This window comes from Rhinoderma darwinii, chromosome 6, assembly GCF_050947455.1.
Source record: "Rhinoderma darwinii isolate aRhiDar2 chromosome 6, aRhiDar2.hap1, whole genome shotgun sequence".
NCBI lineage: Eukaryota > Metazoa > Chordata > Amphibia > Anura > Rhinodermatidae > Rhinoderma > Rhinoderma darwinii.
In genome coordinates, this window is record NC_134692.1 from 42,629,885 (window position 1) to 42,652,835 (window position 22,951).

The window sequence follows — 22,951 nt, forward strand, 5'->3', positions numbered from 1 at the left end:
GCTATTAAAGCTAATGCAAGGACTGTGGGCAAATAACGCAGTAAAAAACGCTCAGAAACTAGCGCCGCAGGTTGTATCTGCCTCCCGTTGATTTCAATAGGAGGTCAAGTGCGGAAACCGCGGCATATCCGTGCCGGAAGACGCCTGGGTGAAAAAAACACCTCTTCATTTTTCTCAGACAGTAAACAAGATGATCATAGCGTGTCCACTAATGACCGAGGAAAAAAGTTGAAGAATAATAAGTGTTATGATGGTTGATGGAAGAATATTTAAAAATCTTGTTTTTTGTTTTTTTTACCATAGACACAATAATTTTTGTCTAGGCTCCCCAAAGCTTTAACTAAATATTAGATGGTGATTAGAAATGTTATACCAGCCTGTGTGCCCTGATGCTGCTTCATCACGTTGCATTTAATAAGGCTCTGTTCACACAAGTGTCATGGCTTCCGTTTATAACGAACCCATGACATCTATGTCGGATCCCTTTTTGAAATTCAGTCTGTCGGGATGCAAATGCCGGTATTTCTGAGTGATTTTAAAAAGTAGTAGCTACTTCTTTCCTTCATAGAGTATTATGGGAATTGCTCATTAAAGGGGTTTTCCCATCTTAGACATCTGTGGCATATTCACAGGATATGCCATAAATGTCAGATCACTACAAGTTCTAGCTCCGGGACCCGCACCTATCTCAAGAACGGGGGTGCACCGACCATGTCCTTGCCCAGTAAGGAGGCCGCTGACAGCCACATCCTGGCGGAGACTCAGTGGAGAGGTGGCTCGGATTATGGAAACAGCCAAGCTTGCTGTGCTACGCTGCTTCGGGGGACTCCTATTAACTTGTATGGATGTTACAGAAACAGCGTAGCACAGCTAGCTCAGCTGTTTCCGTGCTCCCAGACACTTTTCCACTGAGCCTCTGCCTGGGGGCGACATTGGGGGACTTTGTTCTCGAGATAGGTGCGGGTCCCAGAGCTGGAAACTGCATCTATCAGACATTTATAATATATAATGTGGATATGCCATAAATGTCTATTTACGTGCAGGAAATTACGTAGCGTATTACAGCAGCAGCAAAGTGGATGAGATTTGAACACAAGTGCGGAAATTGACCTGCGGTGCAGATTCTCAATTTGCAGCATGCTAATATATTTTGCAGAAACGCTGCAGAATTTCCACATGTAAATTCCGCAGCATTTCCATCCCGTTTGCAGGTGGCCACAAGGTTTTGATTACTCTGTAGAAAAAAAGTCTTACTGGAAAAAGTCAGGGTGTAGCCCTAGCCTTATGGTTGTGCAAAACCCAGTTGCCATTTGAAATAAAATCGACTTTACCTGCTTTACAGCTGCTTTTCCTGCCTATTGGATACTCAACCGGCAAAATTGTGTAGCCATTGCAAGTGAGCAGGGTTTTGGCTGCATGCAGATGCCGCTACGTGGGACCGTACACTAAGGACTGTTATAGACACAGATGGTCAGTGAGATGAGGTAAGACTCATTCACTCATCGCTTGTGGTAATTTCCCTATGTTTTGAAAAACTTCTGAGTTGCCATAACTAGCTTTTCTAAGGCCCCATGCACACGACCGTAAAAAATCTCTGTAATTGCGGACCGCAATACGGGCCGCAATTACAGACCTGCCAGGTTCTATTGGCCGCGGACACCTTTCCGTATCACTACGGAAGGGTCTCCGTGCCGTAGAACTGTGCATTGAATTATGGAGCATGTCCTACTTTTCGTTTTTTTTACGGACCGTGCTCCCATACTTTGTATAAACTATGCCTGTGTATATAAACCGTTAGGAGCCCCTGTATGTTGGCCGCATTTCCCGGACCGAACACACTGCAGGGAGCCGGGCTCCTAGCATCGTGATTACAGTACGGGACAGTTGTCCCGCAGCGAGGCAGTGACACCTAGCGTCATAACTAACTATGATGCTAGAAGCCCAACTCCCTGCAGTGACGGATCCGGTGCCCATGGTTTCCGTTTGTGTCTGTTGTGCACTGGACCCGACGTTTTGCCCTAAGCAATAACGTAGTCAACTACGCTATTGCTTCCGGCAAAACGACGGATCCGGTGCACAAAAGAGACAAACGGAAACCATGGGCACCGGATCCGTCACCATTGAAATCAATGGGGATGGAAACGGAAACCTCTGGTTTCCGTCGGTGTCAATTTATGTCTGCTCAGGGTCCCGTTCTCAGGGAAACCTCCGACGGAACGTCAGAACGGGACCCCAACACAGATGTGAACAGAGCCTAATTTATTTCTTGCTGTTTATATAGTACTAATATATGAAGCAGCACTTTACAGACATTATTATTCCCCAGTCCATGTACCCAGTGAAGCTCAAAATCTACTAGCTAGAAAGGAGAGCCACTGCAAATAGCATCTTGTCCTCTGGCGGGTTCATTGTGGCCATTTTTTACACGGTCGTCCCCACTATTGAGGGAATGTGCAGCCGCCTTTTTCCCTGGTGATAAGAGCAAATCCGCAGGGCTGCTTGTTTCAGAGAATTGCTTGTCCAGTAGTAATTTTCTGAATACAGATTATCAGGGCGCTGAGCGCCCTTCTCTTGGAATGGCCAGTGGTCACATTTATCTAAAGCTGGGCCTAGATCTACAATATAATTTTAATAAAGTATATAAAAGCCATAGTACTTCTTTAAAATGATAAACAATATGATTGCTGAAATGTGGTATTACAAGTGCTCGTACAAATAAATAGGTGATTATGTAATACATGGTCACGCCAAGTCCTTCAGAGGACCCTATACTATAACACCCATGTGCCCCAAAAGGGAATATGGAAAGGGGCTGTTCTGATAAAACAGATAGATGCATATTATTGAACATATCCTACAAAAAGTCCTTGCGGTGAGGCTACACGTTGCAATTGTTGTTGCTACTTCTAATGAGCATTTTAGAAAAGGGTGGTAAAACCGCTGCTATTTTGTGAAAAAGTGTCGTATCTCCTGCTTTTCTCCAATAGACGCAGCAAAACCATGATAGAACTGCAAAGTGTGACCTCACCCATATGGTTATGACCACGATAAACTAGTTTTCCACTATTTGACTTTTAGTATATGTTCTCACTTGTCAGATTTAGGGTATGTTCACACGGCCAAATTTCAGACGTATACGAGGCGTATTTTGCCTTGTTTTACGTCTGAAAATACGGCTCCAATACGTCGGCAAACATCTGCCCATTTATTTGAATGGGTTTGCCGACGTACTGTGCAGACGACCTGTTATTTACGCGTCGTCGTTTGACAGCTGTCAAACGACGACGCGTAAAAATACAGCCTCGTCAAAAGAAGTGCAGGACACTTCTTTGGACGTTTTTGGAGCTGTTTTCTCATAGACTCCAATGAAAACAGCTCCAAAAACGGACGTAAAAAACGCCGCGAAAACGGCGTGAAAACGCAGCGAAAAATGCGAGTTGGTAAAAAAACGTCTGAAAAGCAGGGTCTGTTTTCCCTTGAAAACAGCTCTGGATTTTCAGACGTTTTTGTTGACTACGTGTGAACATACCCTAAAAGGGGTTGTCCAGACTCGAGGCTGTTTTTTTATACTGATGACCTATCCACAGAATCCGACACCCGGACCCTGCCCCAATCAGCCGTTCTGGCTGCCACCGGGGGCTGGAAGCTATGCAGGGTCGAAGTCGGAAACAGAAGGCTCCAACCACTGTATAGCGGCTGTGCTGTAGCTCTGCTCCTATTCAAGTGAACAGGAGCACAGCTGCAGTAACCCAGCTTGACTGTAAGGGTATGTTCACACGTACACGTCCGTAACGGCTGAAATCACGGAGCTGTTTTCAGGAGAAAACAGCTCCGAAATTTCAGACGTAATGGCATGTGCAGGCGTCTTTCGCTGCGTCCATTACGGACGTAATTGGAGCTGTTTTTCCATGGCGCGTAAAAAAAATGACCGTCGGCACAGAACATCGTAAGACCCATTCAAATGAATGGGCAGATGTTTGCCGATGCTTTGGTGCTGTATTTTCGGACGTAATTCGAGGTTAAAACGCCCGAATTACGTCCGTAAATAGGGCGTGTGAACATACCCTTATATAGCCCACTGATCATATACTGATGATCTACCCTGTGGATAACTCATCAATATAAAAAAAACAGCCCCCCAACCTGGACAACCCTTTTTTAAATCTGCCAAGTGTGAACATATACTAAAAGATAAAAAGTGGAAAACGTTTTTATTATACAGCTGATCGGTGCAGGGTCTGTGTGTCGGACCCCCACCGATCACATACTGATGGCCTATCCACAAGATAGGTCATCAGTATAAAAAAAAAAACCTGGACGACCCCTTTAAGGCCTTAGTCCCACAGTGTGATTTACTGCAGATTTTGCATGTATTTTTTTTTAAGCCAAAACCAGGAACGGAACCTAAACATAAGAAATGTATAAAGAAAGGCCTTATAGATCTGCTCTCCTGGATCCAATTCTAATTGTGGCTTAGAAAAATGCATGGAAAATCTGCACTGTATGAACAAGGACTTAGGGTTTGCAGAAATCTATGCAAAACCTGTTCAGATGTATGGAAAGGAAAAATCCCAGTCCCAGAAATTTCTGCAACAAATCTGCCACTTGTGAACATAGCCTTATGGTGGGTCAGTTAATCGCCCTGTCCTCCAAGAACAGGGACCAGTACCCTCAGATTAGGGGGGAGTAGTGGTCGGTCCCAGGAAGCATATCCTAACCATTCACATTGTTCTGGCCTGTGTAAATGATATGCCATCAAAGAAGATGATTGAAAACCCATTACATCAAGCATTTGTGCTTTATGATCGCGTTCATATGATGAGTAGAAGTGCAGTCACTGAACATACTACTAGACAGGGTTGTCGAACACCATGTAGATCGTCGGTAATCCCATGCTACAGATCACACACAAGTGTCCGCCAAGTGACTGCTCCAGTGTCAGTGTGCTGCAGGAGACCCTCTGAGTGTGATGCAGGAGGGTGGGGGAGGAGACAGGAAGGAGAGGCTGAGAGGAGGAGGAGGAGAAGCGAAGGGAAGAGACTCACGGAGGAAGAGAGGAAAACACAGCAGGATCGGGACACCGTCTTGCAGGGAATAGAAAGAGACAACCAGGGAAACGGCACTGGAAGCTCCACCACTCACCGGAGACAGTCAGTACATGGGGCGACGGACAGACTGTGCTTCGTTACAGCATGGGGGAAAGCTAAAAGATCGGGACTACGTTCTCCTGCCGGCTGCAGCCCTTGCCTACCCCAGTACACTCTGTCTTCCATCAGATCACCGTCCCCATACACCCAGCGTTCCATTAGATCACCCCCTATACACCTAACGTTCACTTAGATCACCCCCGTACACCTAACGTTCACTTAGATCACCCCCTATACATTCAACGTTCCATCAGATCACCTATACATACGCAACGTTCCATAAGATCACCCACTATACACCCAACGTTCCATAAGATCACCCCATGTACACCCAACGTTCCATTAGATCACCCCCTATATACTCAACGTTCCATTAGATCACCCCCTATGCACTCCACGTTCCATTAGCCTTTCCTACTCTGCTCTTCTTTTCTCAACACCTTAGTTACCCGTTTGGATCATCGAATCTTGTGTAGCTTATCACCCCCTTTGGTGCACTGTGCTTGCCATCAGATGACCCCTCTCCACTCAGCTTGCCCTCCCTATTTCCTTTCATCTGACTACCTCCCTAATACATATTCATTTATTTTCCCTGCTTTTACTATGCCATTCTTTTGAACAGCCTCCTCTCATTCATATTCTCTTCATTTTCTCTTTCTTGCCCCCCTTTCCCCTACACTGTCATTTTGCAGTACCAGTTCAAATATCCTGAGCCGCATATTCACCACTGCCTCTACCAGGTAATTGTTACCCATGTGCCAGCCTTAGCAGATCTACCAACCAGATATGTCTTATAACAAATAATAAGATGTCTGTCAGATTGCAGTCATGTCCCTCATATGACCTTATAGATGTAGCATGTGTCCTGTAATATACCAATAAAGATTAGCTGCCACATCCATTGACAGGGCTTGATATTGTATTCCCAATGCGAGCACATGTCAAGATTTTCACATCCACATTGCCAATTATTTTCTGATTTCCTTCCACATATGGTATTAGACATTATCCCTTGATTCTTTTATCATTTTATTTACTGATTCTCACTAACCACTGTCCCCCATCACTTCACCCTGGCACTTTGCGTCCTTTTATATATCTACCCTACATATATTACATTGCACCCCCAGGGTGGATATGTGAGGCCTTCCCCAGCCTTGGAAAGATGAACTACCAGCAGCAGCTGGCCAACTCGGCGGCCATTCGGGCTGAAATCCAGCGATTTGAATCTGTGCACCCAAATATCTACTCAATATATGAACTCTTGGAGCGGCTTGATGAACCTGCACTGCAGAACCAAATCCGAGAGCATGTTATAGCCATAGAAGGTAAGAGTTCCACTGCTTGTGTGGTCACCTGGGATGTTGTCACTCTTTTGAATACTGTTGTGTGTTGTTTTTTTTTTTTTATACACATTTATGTTAAATGTATACTTATGTAGTTCATTGTGTGGATTGTCAAAAAGCACTTACCATTTAACTAATTCATTGCTAGCTGTCTTAAAGCATCACTATGTAATATCTTGTAATATAACTTCTAATGTGTGATGTCAGTCGACCTATTCCATGTGGAGGCGTTAATATTTGTAGGTAGTATCATTATGTTTATATTGCTACAGGCATTTTCATTTAACCGCTGCTCTACCAAAGCAACCTGAGCATAACATGCTTATTCTGCAGTAAAGTATTCATTTTTTTTATGGTGTTTATTGAGCTGGTATGTGTGTGTGCAGAGGGGCAGGAATATGCTTGTGTCCCCAGGGTTTTCTCAAGACCTCCCCATTAGCTCATTGTTAAAAGAACAATTCCATAAAAAGTATTAACTGTGAACAATGTTTAGTATGCACCAGTGAGAGCAGTGGAATGCAGATTGCTGTAAATATTTGCTGTGAACTTCAATTATTCTGTGCGTGGTCTTGAATATATTAGGACTATCTCGGATATTCCATGTAGCATTCCACATACATTTTGCTTCCTTTGCTGAAAAATACATGGCTTGCAACATTTCCTTTTGTGTTTATCCAGTAATTTAAAATTTCAAGTTTTACGTGTCTGGCGATATTATGCTCTCCAGGGTTAATGGTAAGGCCTAGACAGCCTCATGTACATGACCGTATGCAAAATGCAGTAGAATACCGTGTATGGATACGCAAACTGCACCAGTGAAGTCCCATGTACCGTAGTCTTGTTTAGTATGGTTCTGTATTGTGTTCAGTACAATTACAGTGTTTGTTCTGTATAGGTACCATTTGAAAACAGACAGAGTAAACTTTTTTTTATTCAACATGTTTTTTTTCAATGATGTATCGTTAGTTTAGGGAGAAAATCTGTTCTGATGTGGTATCTATACAGAGGTTTCTTAGGCGTTTAACGTATATGCCGGGAAAACAGAAGGGTGTCCAAACCTGAAATGTTGCTTCTGGAATCCGTAGGATAATGTTCCATTATGGAAACTTGCACCAGCAGTAGTTTTGTATTATGGATCTTCAATAAAAGACCACAAAGCATATCACCTGTTTTGGAGTGTTGTCCAGTCTTTATTTTTGTCTGAACTTTTTGGTGGAGAAGGGTCAACCAACCATGGAATTTGCACCCGCAAAGCCTCTTTCTACACTTAAAGGGAGTGCTGTCTAAACTATATCTTCTGACTGTATGGCAACCGTCACTGGCCTCCGTCGGACATATACGTCGCCAGCATGTACTTCCAACGAAAGCCACAAAGCCTGTGTAAACAGAGCCTTCTGGATAAAATTTTTCAGTCTAAGGTTAAATTGGTGGAAAATCAAGTGTTTATATGGCATTCGATTTAGCAGGCAACAATTTATGGACGTGATCGTAAAAAATTAATTATAAAGGAAGCACTTTTAGTTTTGGATAAAAGAAAGATATAAAACCTAAAACATGGCACTGTTTAAGCATGTGATCCCGGCGTAAGATAAAATTGTGCTGATGGTTTCTCGGCCCATAAAATAACAGTTTTCAGGAGGATGCAAGGTATGTTCCTGAGATATTCTCCTATCTCCAGACCTTTAGAGCTACTTATATTAAGGAATTTCATAATAAATGACAATATAATGTTATTATTGAAATGCACTATAGATGCAGATTGTCATGAAACTTGCTGGCAGACGCATGTTGTTCTACACATCTTTGTTTTGCTGACAGGTCTGCAGGGCGTAATTTGAAAATAGTGTTGCAGTCTTACTTTCTTTTTGGAAATCGGATGTATTCTGCTTGTCAGTGATGACTGTTGGCCAAATATATTTTCCCCCACCTTGTTTTATGGTTTAGAGGGGTTATCTTTGTATTTAGTTCTAGTGGATTTTGCTGACCTAGAATTATTTGATTTGCATGTTCACACGTGCACAGGATGAAATCTCCTGGACGTATTACCATACAGCAGCATACTGTCTGCCTATGGCTGTGTATGGGCTCCATGCACTTGGATTTGCCTTAAAGAGCACCTGTCGCTTCTCCTGACATGTCTATTTTTAGTAAATCCTTGTATTCTCCATGAAATAACAAATCTGAATCATATTTTCTGAGAACTTTGCATGGTGCAGTTCCTCTATTATAACTACTAGAAATTTCTGAACAAATTGACAACTGGGTGTTACCATTCTCCTGTCTGCCCTGATTGGACATTGACATTCTTTCAAGGGACACCCCCCCCCCCCCCCCCACTGGTAACACCCAGTTATCAATTTATTCATACATTTCTAGGAGGAATAACAGAGGAACAGCTCAACGGTCAATTATAAGAAAAGCTGTTCCAGAATTATAATTTCATAGAAAATGCAATAATTTACTAAAACAGACATGTCTTTAGAGGTGACCGGTCCTCCTTAAGGGTACGAAAAGACACAGCGTAAACACTGCGGATTTTCCGCAACGGATTTATTGCAGAAAATCAGTTTTATAGTAGCAGCAGTGTGGGTGAGATTTCAACAAATCTCGTCTCGATGTCGTGCAATTTTCCGGACGGCATTCCCTGCGGTGTTCAGGGCCTATATGCTGCGCAGCTTGATGCAGTGTATCCGCACTGAATACGTTGTGTGTGTGTGTGTTCCTGCCCAAAGGCCCCATACCCACGAATGTGTTTTTACGGCCGCAATTCATCTCTATTGGCCCACGCACACGACTGTGGTTTCCACGGTCCGTGCATTGCTCGTGAGCCTGGACCGCAAAAAGATAGGACATGTCTTATTACGGACGTATTTTTCGGTCCAGGCTCATAGAAATGTGCACGGCCCACGATTTGCGGGCAGCCTCGCGGCTGACTTTCCTTGGCCGTCCGAGCCGCAAATCACGGCCATGCACACCGCTAAGGGTGAGTGCTGTTTTTATGGCCATTCTTTGTGCTTCTGGTAATACATTCTCTTTGAAACAAGATTTGGACTAGGCAAGATGTGTTCTGTCTTTGCCCTCACTAATGGATGCGTGCTTTGGCTGCTTCGATATGTTCTATAAACTATTGATAATTTACCCATGGAATAGTTTTTTTCAATGTATGGTGATGTGCAAACATCTGACTCGTATTCTATCTACCTGTTACCACTGTATACGTCAGCGCTGTCATGGTTTCCATACAGACATCAGAGGAAGAACACCTGGTATCTGCACATTAAATCTGAGCCAGGCCTGTAGTGTGAAAGGAGTCATCCTTTCAAAGGTGAGACAAGTCATCTACTATCCCAAAACCTGTATGGAATTGTACACCTGTATCACAAAAATGTGACCATGAGTGAAAACTTTCTGGCTGATTCACAAAATTATTTTTGTTGTCCCTGCAAATTGATCAGGTCTGAAATCCAAAGTATTTTTTCTTATATAGTATACAATGGCCTTGAATGTTATTTGGATCAGCCTTGTAAAAAGTATATACTAAATTATACTACACAAATATCAGGATGACAAACCCTGTTCACATGTCCTATTAGGAAGAGCTGCTATGCCAGAATGGCTCCTGCTTAGGTGACCCTGGTAGCTACATCAATGAATTACATGAATAGCCATTCATTTGAATGGTCGGTATGTAATTCTACATTTCCCCTGACACACTTCTGTCATACGTCTGCACAATGGAAGCCTATGAGAATTTTACCGTATACATCTGACGTAGGCCATAAAAGTGGTATGAACATAGCCTATATAAGTTAATACTACTTGAGCTGTGTATTCTTGCTTTAACACATTAGTTGTATATTGTTTTTGGCTTTTGGACTGTCAGCGGAATGTAGAAAAGGAGATTAGGAGACCGTTTTCTCGTTTTGAGTCAGCAGTTTTATGACGGTGTGTATCTCCAAATGTACTAGAAGTCATACAAGTTTATCAAGCAGTAGTCTCTGAAAGTGCAGATGACTGTTTTAGCTGTTCCTATATTTACTTCTATTTGATCAGCTGTTAATGTGCAGAAGACATTGACTGCGACCAGCAGTTGTGTGTAAATCCTGTCACCCTCTGTGGCAGCACCTGCTTGTCAAAATGGCTATTTCTTACTATAGAATTTAAAGTCTCATCATAGTGCAGCACCTCACTATCAGCACTTTTAGGATTTATGACAAACAAGAAATCTTATGTAGCGTTTAAAGAACGTTGCATTTATGTATATTTCAATGGGTTGATAGGAGTAAGCCCCAGAGAAGTAAAGGTCGTTTTACACTGCCCGTTAAAACAACTGATGATCAACAATACAGCATGTAGATTGGTGCTCTCTTGCTCCGTTAAAACGGAGCTATAATTACAAGAATGGAGATGAGCGATCATTAATATGATCGTTCATTCTCATACATTTTGCATGTTAATGGCAGCACATCCTTTGCGTACACGGGATGATGTGCTGCCTACTAGCGACCATTTTTCGATCAGCCGACGAGCGAGCGTTTCTTCTTTGATCAGCTGATCGCTTCCCTGTTTACACAGGACAATTATCGGGGCACCCGATCATTGGTTCGTGTAAAAGGGCCTTAAAGAGTCTCTGTCATCACATTATAAGTGCCCTATCTCCTACATAAGGAGATGGGCGCTATAATGTAGGGGACAGCAGTGCTTTTTATTTAAAAAAAAAAAAAAAGATCTATTTTCACCACGTTATTAGCAATTTTAGCTTTATGCTAATGAGTTTCGGGAATGTCTATTCACTGTCTAAACACTTCAGTATTGTTAATGTGTTCGTATAAGGCAGCACATACTGATCTAAAAGGATCCCTATGCGCTGACTAAATGAATGGAGAGAAGTGTATGATGCTGATTGGTCACTGTTGGTCAGCGTCATACACTCCTCTGTACAACGCCCACTTGGTCAATCGTAAAACACGCCCAGTTGTCCTTTGAGAAACTCATTAGCATAAAGCTAAAATCGCTGCTAATGTGGTGAAAATGTGAAATAGTTTTTTTTTTAAATAAAAAGCACTGCTGTCACCTACATTACAGCGCCTATCTCCTTATGTAGGAGATAGGACACTTATAATGTGGTGACAGAGCCTCTTTAAGACACTTCTGGCATCAGCTTATCTCCCACAAGAACAAAAAAAAATCAGGCATGTTGAAATCCAACATGCTCTATTTTTCGTTGTCCCAACAGCCGCAGTTGCTCTCCTTTCCTCTTTCTTACCCAAGGAATTGTTAATGGAAGAGTCACAGGTGATAGCTGTTGGCTGAGCATACACATTAGATGTTAGCCGATCTTGCTAAAATAGACGGATTCTGACAACTTTCATGAAATGTCAAGTGTTATCTTCGGCAGCCCCGTAGAAATAAATGGAGCGGTGGTCGAGCATGCGCAGTACCAATCCATTCATATGGGGCTCCCAGAAACTGCAAGGTAAGTCTGTTCCTGCAAATGCTGGGGCTCCCAGTGGTCGGGACCCCCACCGATCAGATATTTATCACCTCTCCTGTGGATAGGTGACAAATATTTATTATGGGAAAACACATTTAAAGGGGTTGCCCACTTTCTGAAAACTGATGACCTATCCACTGGATAGGTCATCAGTATATGATCGGTGCGTGTCCGACATCCGGACCCTGCACCGATCCGCCAATCTGGCGGCCACCGGGCGCCGGACGATATTACCGAAAGCAGATGGTTCCGGTCCAAGAATAGCGGCCGAGCTGCAGTTCTGCTGAATGGCCGCTAAGCAGTGGTTGGAGCCATCCGCTTCCGGGTCCAACTACTTCATCGCGTTCACGGAGGCAGCCGGAGTTGCGGATCGGTGCGGGGTCAGGATGTCAGACACGCATTGATCAAATGCTGATAACCTATCCTGTGGATAGGTCATTAGTTTTAAGAAAGTGGACAACCCCTTTAAGCTCAAGTCACACATCCTATTTTGATTCTCTGTTTTGTTTTATATGGAAGGTATGAGGATAGTATGGATAGCGTTTCCTTTCCTGCGATCTGGTCCACTGTTTTTGCTTAAAATAACATAATGAGAATCTCATATTAAAACGTGTGGCCCTATTTTTTTGTGTGTTTTTTTTATTTTTTATTTTTATTTTTTATAAAGCTGTTGCAAGAATGCTATATGCATTCATATATTATGGCCTTTGCAGCCTACAGCAGGGCCTAGAGCATTGTATTATCTACAAGTGCTGATGAACAGGTTACCAGAGGGAAGGTTTATTTGTTATAGAAAGCACATACTTCCTGTTTAATTCTCTGCAGCTTGTATTGTCAGGAAGCATTGTACTTTAGGCTACATGGTTTCAAAGAATCACGAAAATGTTGACACTTGCCCCACCTGCTTTTGCATCTGTCCATGAATAATGTTGTAGGGGTAATGACCTTGTTGAAATTTCCTCGATGTTGTAAAGTATAATCCTGGTGCTTGCATTTGTTTGTATTGAGCTCTTTGAGTTGTTTGTAATGTGTTCTGCAGGAAGATTATAACTATACACATGTATGCATTCAAATGGGAGTTTATATTATTGTACTACATATACTTTATATAACCTGGCAGAATTTAGGCACTTTTGAAGTTTCACCAAATTCTAATTGAGTGAACTGTTAGGCCATGTTCACATGGCACGGATTTACAGTAGGAAAGAAGATCCACAGCTAAAACTTTTTGCTTTATTTTGCGAATTGTCCACACGGATTAGCCTCATTGCAATTCAATAAAGTTAATTACGCAGCATGTTCTTTATTCCGTGCTGATTTTTTTCTGCCAAACTTTTGAACGTGTGAATGTGGCTTAGAAAGTGAGGAAGTGGTATCACTGCGTTTTAATATACATCTAAAAGCATGTAAATAGAAGGCTCCTTGAATGTTGCTTCTGCTGTAGCTATGCAGTTGAGGTACAAAAACTGTAAAAATGATACCTCAGGCCCAATGCACACGTCTGTGCCCGCAACCATGACCCACGATTGCGGGCACGGCCGGCCGCCGCCGACCGCCCGCATTTTCGGCCCATGCTCCCCTACAAACTATGGGAATACGGTCGGTAAAACATGAAAAAACTGATAATTCCCGGCACAGTTCTATGGCACGGACACCCATCCGTGGCAATACGGAAAGGTGTCCGCGGTCAACAAAACTGAATGGGGCCATAATTATGACCGAATATAAGGTCGTGTGCATGGGGCCCCTCACGCCTTACCTTATTCCAAGTTTTTTTTTATTTAGAACGGGTTCAAGAAAATTGTACTTGTAGTTTCTTACTGAAAACTGGATGATGGAAATACACATGAACTTTTCATTAATATGGACTTTCCGCATTGAAGTCAATAAGGAAAAAACATCCACAAAAACCTGTAAATTAGAGTATGAAATCGTAGTCTTATGGTGCCTGGTCCAAAGCTGGATGAAACCTCCTATCGTGGAAATGTGACGAATGAAGAATTGACTGAAAGGCAACATCATGGCAGATCTTGTCCTGTTCAGTTCTGGACATCTACTTTAAACATGGCCATCATATTGTATTACATCTGTTTGGTAGCAGGACTGTACAGGCTAATAAGTCCTGGAGGCCTAACCATTTATAATATGTGTCACTCAGGCAGGTGATATAAGAAGTCTCACTAGAGGTAGAACAGGTTCTGCTAAGTTCACTGCCCTTTGTCCACAAAAGCGAAATTTCATGGTGTTGCCTGTACTAAAACACGATAATGTAGTTCTCCTAAAATCCCACAACAGATGGTGTAATGAATAGATGCCTGAGTCAGCATTTCCCATTAAGAAAATCAGAGCAGTTGTAAACATATTCTTGAATCCACGTTTAGATTAAGGGGATGATCTAAAATCTGCTGCAGAGTTGCACCATTATCAGTTTGCAGGCTCCTGTATATACAGCCGCTATCCTGAAAGTCGCTGTTCACAGAATTATTATAGATGGCGTATAGTGTAGAGCAGCAAATATACAAGTCCAATGGGTTTTTACAGAAGATCAAGGCATCTAGTTTTTACTCTAGGGCAGTGATCACAAGATATTAATGGATTTGTACTGAGTGGACCAAGTTATTCCAGATTTGAATGACAGGTGTTTGTCATCAGTAAGGCTCCATGCAGATGACCGTAGAATTTGTCCGTAATTACGGTCCGCAATTACGGATCAATTCACTTCTATTGTCCACAGACACCTTTCCGTATATTTGCGGGAAGGTTTCCGGGCCGTGGAAAGCTTCAGCAAAAGATAGGACATGTCCTATCTTTTGCTTTTTACAGACCGTGCTCCCATGCTTTGTATGGGAGCACGGGCCGAAAATGCAGGTGGCTGTACGTGGCCGGCCGTGCCCGTTATCGTGGACCATGATTACGGGCACGGCCGTGTGCATGAGGCCTTAAAAGTAGTGTTCCCCTGAGTGTTTTTAAAATGTTTTCTGTGATTTATATTCTTTTCTGTTACTATTTTTTATTGTATGCATTTACAGTTAGCAGTAGCCTGATGATTTGGGATGTTTATATAGCACTTTCAGATTAAGCATAACCGGAGCTTCTATATACTGTGAGGGTGGAGACGCTTACTTACCAAATATCATGGTGTGGTGCGGACTCTACGATAGCAATGGTATTAAAACTTTTATTAGAATAGAGAAGACGCGCACTTGCGTGGCCACTTATCCACTTAGTTCCCATCTAGAATTAGTGGCCACCCCACCAGGCGGGTCGTGTGACCCCCGTTCTTCATTATAGGTGCGGGTCCCAGAACTGGATATCCACAGGATATGCCAAAAATGTGTGAAATTTGAATAACCGTTTAACTATATCTTAGCACACATAGTCATTTATTTACATTAGGGGTTTTTGATATTTTTGTTTTAGTCTGTGTCTTATCCTGAGTGAACGATACTACTTCAATAGTTACATTTAATAATTTAAGTTATCATTTAAACGATAGATAAATGGCATCGTTTGGTGTATGGGAATGATGAGGCAGCCATAAAGGTAATTGGGCGTGGCAGCGGGAGCACATTTGGTCTAGTGATTGGTATGGATCATAACTCAGACACTCATCAATGGTTCTAACATATCTAAAGAGAGGTAAATGGAAGATTCAGCATAAAGGAGCTTTATATTTTTAGAGAAACCCTAAATATACAAAATGCACAAAAAGGTAAAAATAAATAAATACCCCAGCACTTCCTCCCATCATTTTCTTCTTTCCTTTGATCTTATTTTGTCTCATATTGCAGTTAATACTGAGAAATACTTAAAGGTTCTCTATATGCTCCTGGAGATTAGCCATTTCCCTCCCTCCTTTTCCTCACAATCATGTGTTTGGCTGTAAGACAACTGGCTGCAGCAGGAGACAATGCCCTGTCTGCAGTAAGACACACAGATTTCTAAGCCCTGCAAGTGTGCTCCCTCAGCTGTTCACCAGAGGAAAATGGAACAGATCTGCAGGAAGTTAACCTGTGTTCTCTGCAGGATTTCTACAAGTTTGTTTCAGGTACATGCAGAAAATCATTCAGTGTGACAAACAGAATGAGCAAGTTTATCTCCTATTTTCTTTTATCATTTATTTATATGTTCCTTTAATAAAATAAAGCTAAGGGTATGGTAGTTGGATTCACGCGTTACGATCAAATCATTTTTTTAAGTGATTTTCACAAAATTGCAGCAGTAAAAGCAAATTGACATGTGACCACAGTCTAGCGAATACCAATTGGTTTGATATTTGATGCAGTGTCCTGTGTAAGGGTTGAGGTGTCAATATTTTGATATTGTTTTTTCCACAGCCATTGTGAATGTAAGGACTTTGGCACATTTCTGTATTATAGCACCGTACAGCCACTGAGCCCCTACTGTACTTCCGTATGGCTTAAATTTTATACGTGAAATATTCCATCAGACACCATGTTGAGTAGATATTTTGCCCTGGAATCATTGCTTCGAGGAAAGTATAACCCTTTAATGCCACCCCACAGAGAGCACCATGTTACGGCTCTATAGTAAGACGCCGGAGGAACTCCGTATGCCTCCATACATCCTCCTACACATGGCAGGTCCATGTGCGTAAGGCCTAAATTAAGATGTATATATCTTGTCTTATAAATCATGTGGTACAAGGTCTTCAATGTAATATTCTCGGTGGTACTTCAAAACTAAGGCACATAAAGTTGGTTTGTCACATATTTTCAGTGAGCCAGTCAGTGATCTGTTCAAGCTCCAGGCTCTTTCTTTTTGTGGAATTTGGAACAGGGTCATAGTTTCCTAGTCTCCATCTCCGTTTTCTGTGCTCAGTTGTTGGAGGAGTCTGATATATAATATCTGACAGCTGAATACTACACTGAAGACAACCATGCTTCAAGGCCCTTGTAAACATGGCATTCACTTGTGCTTGAACTAGTTATTGCCACCCGTGTGCCATGTTTGTACTGAACATACCATAATGTTAAAGTTCCATGACTATTATATAGAAGGTATATTATAAACAAGTGTCATTGTTTCTTGGCTTTAAATCTATTTCTGTTGCTAGATTTCCGTTGTGTGAATGATGCTAGCTATCTAGTGGCCAGATATCACTACTCTAGTAGTCTCACAGTAGCCCACATGCCCAAAAATAATGGAGTTGAGTAGATGATTATCAAATGTAAAGGCAAAGGCCTGTTTACATTTAACAATTATTCTTACAATTCATACTTTTCCAAGCAATTTTTCCAATAATTGCCCAGTGTAAATGCACAAAATGTTTAAATTGCACATCACCCCACTGCTTTGCTGGTACGATCAAATTTGCTTTAATGACTACTATGCTAGATTGACCCTCAAAGGCTAACTCAGTACTTTTCTGTACAGTTTCAGGTGTTGTTAGAACCTATATGGGCCTTTAATGTGCTTGGAAGATGAGGATTACAGTAGGGGGTCGATATTAAAACTTTTGATCCAAGTTCTAAAATACTTTAAAAGAAAACAAACCAGTCAAAGTGCAAGTAGTTCGGTGACAGGTCCCATAAAACTCATGAGACATGGTCTGTAAAATGTAAGTTAATAAAGTAGACCTGTAGTCATTCTGTGAGCCACATGAGGGACCAGATGATGGTAAGGTGGGACAGTGCCTGTCTCCCTACCAACAACTGCTCTAAACCCTTAGGTCCAGTTCATACGGCGTTTTTTGGCACTGATTTTAATGCATTTTTTGACGCTTGCAGAAAAAAAAACATCATGCCCTATCTTGGAGCGGTTTCCTCCTCTCAACTTCAATTTAAATCAATGAAAGAGAGAAAAAAATGCTGTTTTTGCTTCTGCATCAAAAACTTGCATTTAAAAATCCGCCTCTAAAATCCAGTGGGAATTTAGCGGCAGATTTTTCTGCTTGGCAACAAGCTGGGTTGAGGTGAGGTTAAAAATCCAACTGAAAAACGCATGCATTATTGTGCGTTTTTTAATGCGTTTGCTGTAAATAAAACGCAACCACATTGAAAAGTGCACCAAAACGCGGAAAAACGCATTGAAGACCGCAATGTGCAAATGAACCCTAAACTAACAGATGACAGCGATTTTAATACCAGAACCTGTCCCCATAATGCCCCTTAACCCACAGTCACGTAAAGTAATGTTTACTACAAACTATTATAGAGTAAATTGAGTTTTTGGTTACGGTCATACATTTCCGAGTGATGCTTCAGCTTTAAGTAAAGGTAAAACCAGGACACTTATATTGGAGAGAGCCTAGCAACCGCTCTGTGTAGGGGAGGAAGGAGAAGGTGTGAATCTGTTTGCGGAGTACTCGCTGTGCTGCACATTCACACAGTTCTCCAGTTCTACTCTTTATTTATTTTAATTTTTTTGTAGAATACATAATGTTGTGGGTAGTATGCAGATGTTCTGTCGTGCAAACAACATCACACATGATGGTAATGGGGCTTCCACTCCAGAATTTTTTTTTATCACAGGTCTGAAATCGCACAGCATTATCTATTGCTATTAATTTTTGTATTGAGTGTAATAATTAGTTCCCAGGCTGCTGATCTGGAGGTTTTCTGCTGCTAGGAGAAGGATTTTTTTTTTATTTTGTGCATCCATGCAAGGATCTCTACAGGGGCAGAATACATGCACCGATCAGCCATAACATTAAAACCACTGACAGGTGATGTAAATAACATTGACTATCTTGTTACAATGGCACCTGTTAAGGGGTCAGATATATTAGGCAGTAAGTGAACAGTGAGTTCTTAAATATGATGTGTTGGAAGCAGGAGAAGTGGACAAGCGTTAGGATCTGAGTGACTTTGACAAGCGCCAAATTGTGTTGGCTAGGGGACTGGGGCAGGGCATTTTCAAAATGTCAGGACTTATGTGGTGTTCCCATCATGCAGTGGTTGTTTCCTACCAAAAGTGGTCCAAGGGAGGAGAACCAGAGAATTAGCGACCGTCGTGGATGTCCAACGCTTATTGATGCGCGTAGGAAGTGTAGGCTGGCCCGTCTGGTCCGATCACAGAGGAGAGCTACTGTAGCACAAATTGCTAACTATGATAGAAATGTGTCAGAACACGTAGTGCATCACAGCTTTCTGCGTTTGGGGCTGTGTAGCCACAGACTGATCAGTGAGCCCATGCTGACCCCTGTCCTCCACTGAAAGCGCCTACAATAGGCACGTGAACATCAGGACCGGACCATGAACCAATGGAACAAGGTGGCTTTGTCTGATTCATGTTTTCTTTTGCATCATGTGGATGGCTCGGTGTGTGCGTTGCTTACCTGGGGAAGAGATGGCACCAGGATGCACTATGGGAAGAAGGCAAGCCGTGATGCTCTGGGCAATGTTCTGTTGGAAAACCTTGGGTCCTGGCATTCATATTGATGTTCCTTTGACAAGTACCACCTACCTAAACCTTGCTGCAGACTAAGTACACCCCTTCATGGCAACGGTATTGGCAGTGGCCTCTTTCAGCAGGATATTGCGCCCTTCCACACTGCAGAAATTGCTCATGAATGTTTTGATGAACACGACATAGTTTCTTGGTGTTAACTTAACCCCCAAGTTCCCCAGATCTCAATCCGATCAAGCATCTACGGGGTGCGTTGGAAAAACAAGTCGGATCCATGGAGGCCCCACCTCGCAGCTAGCAGGACTTAAAGAGGCTCTGTCACCACATTATAATGGCCTATCTTCTATATAATGTGATCGGCGCTGTAATGTAGATTACACCAGTGTTTTTTATTTAGAAAAACGATCAGTTTTGACTGAGTTATGACCTATTTTAGCTTTATGCTAATGAGTTTTTTAATGCCCAACTGGGCGTGTTTTTACTTTTTGACCAAGTGGGCATTGTGGAGAGAAGTGTATGACGCTGACCAATCAGCGGCATACACTTCTCTCCATTCATTTACTCAGCACATAGTGATCTTGTCTCCTGGCTGGAGGCAATGTCTATTCACTGTCAAGACATTTCACTAACATTAATGTGTGAGTAAGTGGTCAAAAAGTAAAAACGCCCAGTTGGGCATTACGAAAGTCATTAGCATAAAGCTAAAATAGGTCATAACTCCGTCAAAATTGATTGTTTTTCTAAATAAAAAACACTGCTGTAATCTACATTACAGCGCTGATCACATCATGTACAAGATAGGCCACTTATAATCTGGTGACAGAGCCTCTTTAAATGATCTGCTGCTAACGTCTTGGTGCCAGATACCATAGTACAACTTCAGTGGTCTTGTGGAGTCCATGCCTCAACTGATCAGTTTTTCTTTAATGGTAAAACCTACACAATATTAGGCAGGTGGTCAGCATTTCCGACCTGGAACCCGCAGTACATTCCATCCGAAAACCACATCACATTCTGGTGCATTTTTTCGGACGGAATTTCCGCTGCGGAAAGCAACAGTAAAAGCTGCTCATACTTACGTTAGCCTTTGTTATGGTGACGCGTCCCTCCTGTGCAGTTCGGTCCAGCCTCCTTGGATGATGCTGCAGACCATGTGACCGCTGCAGCGGCGGTCACATGGGATGTAACATCATCCCAGGAGGCGGACCTCTGACATCATTCAGGCCGGCCTCCTGGGATTACATGTCATCCCATGTGACCGCCACTACAGCCTGTGATTGGCTGCAAGTCACATGGGATGCAACGTCATCCCCGGAACCCTTCCTGCATGGAGAAGGCCGGCGTTCTGGTGTGTGCGCACAACGGTACATCATAGCAGCGCATGTGTAGTAACTAGATTTGAGGCCCGAACGAAGCAGGGAAGGCTGTCGGACCATACATGACGTGCGCATGTGCGCTATTTCATACGAGATTTCGGCATTCAGGACGGACCAGGTTCTGTCGGTGGGCGGGCATAAGAAGAGGAAAGAACGACACTGCCGGATTATTACCATACAAGGCGCAAGTTCGGACGAGGAGTTTAGGAAAGGTAATAACGGCAATGGACTATTGACCGCAGCAGCCAGCAAGGGGTGAGTAGAGTTAAATCGGTGAAATGCTGGTTACAGCTCTGTAGACCGTTTGGGGGCAGGTATTTGGATGTTGCTGGAGATGGGGTTAACACTATGTATAAACTGTCCAATATGAAGACTATCCTGAAACCAGCAAAACCTCCAGTGATCTGTGTCTTCGCAGGAGGAGTTTCACAGTAAGACTTTAATCACACATGCCGTTTTGGGTGCAGTTTCTGAGCCATAGCCTGAAGTGGATCCAAAGTGTTAATGACAAATTAGTTATTACATAGACAGTACCATCACAGTAGCATACGTCAACCATTGACCACAATGTTATTAAAAACGTATACGGCGGTACGGAACACTTTTTTAGTGGACCACTGTATAGGAAAGCGCAGTCTGCTGTGCTTTCCTATACAGTGAAGAAATAGGTATGCTGATGCATTCCACCACATCGGATGGTCAATAGGACACTTTCGGCCTCCGTTGGATGAAAAATGTGGAACATGGTTACTTTCGTCATTTGCATAAGAAGAACGTGTTCACGTAGCGTGATTTGAACATAGTCTGGATGCTAGAGAGACACAGACAAGGAAAGCTATAAGTTTGACTAACCTTTCCTTCTGCAGGAGATGTTTTGGCTATCCTGTCAGTGAGCTATCCTTTCCGTGCTTCAGTCTAAAGAACTGGTCTTTCTCAATGTTCAGTTGTACTGTGCCAGGAGCTTCGTCATCTGTGGTTTTATAATTAGGTGTGGAGTAATAGGAAAAAAATGTGACCGATTTTTAAGACGGGAGATTTGTAAAGAACCAAGATGTAGGTGACATGTATCCATCAAATAATTGTCTTTGAGAAAAATGTGTGTGTTCTGGGTCTCCAACCTTAGGGCTTGTCCACATGTAACGGAATTGCTGCAGAAAATTTCTGCAGCATTACCGTTGAAACTGGCAGACAATCCGCTGCGGAAAAAACACAATTTCCTGCGTTTTTTTACTGCAGAAAATAGCAATTCCGTTACGTGTGCACAAGCCCTATGACCTCTGATTTCATACAGTGTGATGTGGAGGTAATCATGACTTGCTCCATCAGATGCCTAATGTAGAGAGATATTCTTCCTACGAAGCATTGCTGACGGAGCCTGTACTAGCTTGCGGTTCAGCTTCTGTGCACTGCCGTACTGGCTCCTATACAGGCTCTGTTGTGTGCATTGACTTTAGGCCAATAGTTGCATCCAAAACAAAAAGAGAAGAAATGAGAGGCTTTCCTTTTATACTTCTTTCTTTAGTTTCAATTCCTGAAACACATGCAAAAACTGAATAAAAACTTTACTGTGTGAATAAGAGCTTACATGCTTTTTTTTCCCCCTCCCATATCCCAGTTTTTCCTCATTGATTTCTATGGGAAAATTTCACAAAAAGCCAGAAAATATTCTGTGCTATAAGACTTCATATGAGATGACTTGTCATTTTTAATGTAATGCATGTAAGTTCTAATTTCTGTAATGAGATGGATACATTCTCAGAAACCAATATTGTCTGCTTGCACTTGTGACCTACATGGTGTCTGCACTGATCAGCCCTCTCCATTAGTATGTATATGTAGGTGAAACCTGTAGTATGTGGGAATTCCTGGCAGGCACCAGTGTTATTCCAGGGCTGTAATCCATGTCCCTCACATAATGGAAAACAAGGTCAGCAGGTGAATCAATACAAGTCTATGTGGCTGGTTATCTGAATATTTGGATTCAGTCTCCGCTGCTGCTCCGATTTATTAAGGGCATTTTACACGAGACGATTATAGTGTAAAAATCATTGTATCGAGCAAACGTTCCCAATCGTTGTGCAACTGTAAATTTGTTCAGCGATTGCACGATCAGCAAGAATTTGCTTGTTTGTCGTTGATCTCATTTTTTACGATGGGCTAAAAATGTATGGTTTGTCCGTGTTTAGAGGAAAGACAAGCAAATAAAATTAGTGAAAA

At 42.4% G+C, this 22,951-nt stretch overlaps 1 protein-coding gene across 3 annotated transcripts in view; it reads left to right on the forward strand.

Moving 5' to 3' along the window:
* Positions 1–5,027: 5,027 nt before the first annotated feature.
* AGAP1 (ArfGAP with GTPase domain, ankyrin repeat and PH domain 1) overlaps positions 5,028–22,951 on the forward strand; it is a 363,380-nt gene continuing 345,456 nt past the window's right edge. For all 3 annotated transcript variants that reach the window (XM_075829607.1, XM_075829608.1, XM_075829609.1), the window contains exons 1-2: positions 5,028–5,887; positions 6,278–6,475. In XM_075829607.1, the coding sequence (XP_075685722.1) occupies positions 6,313–6,475 (163 nt within the window). In that variant the 5' untranslated portion in view covers positions 5,028–5,887; positions 6,278–6,312. The remainder of the gene's footprint in view (positions 5,888–6,277; positions 6,476–22,951) is intronic.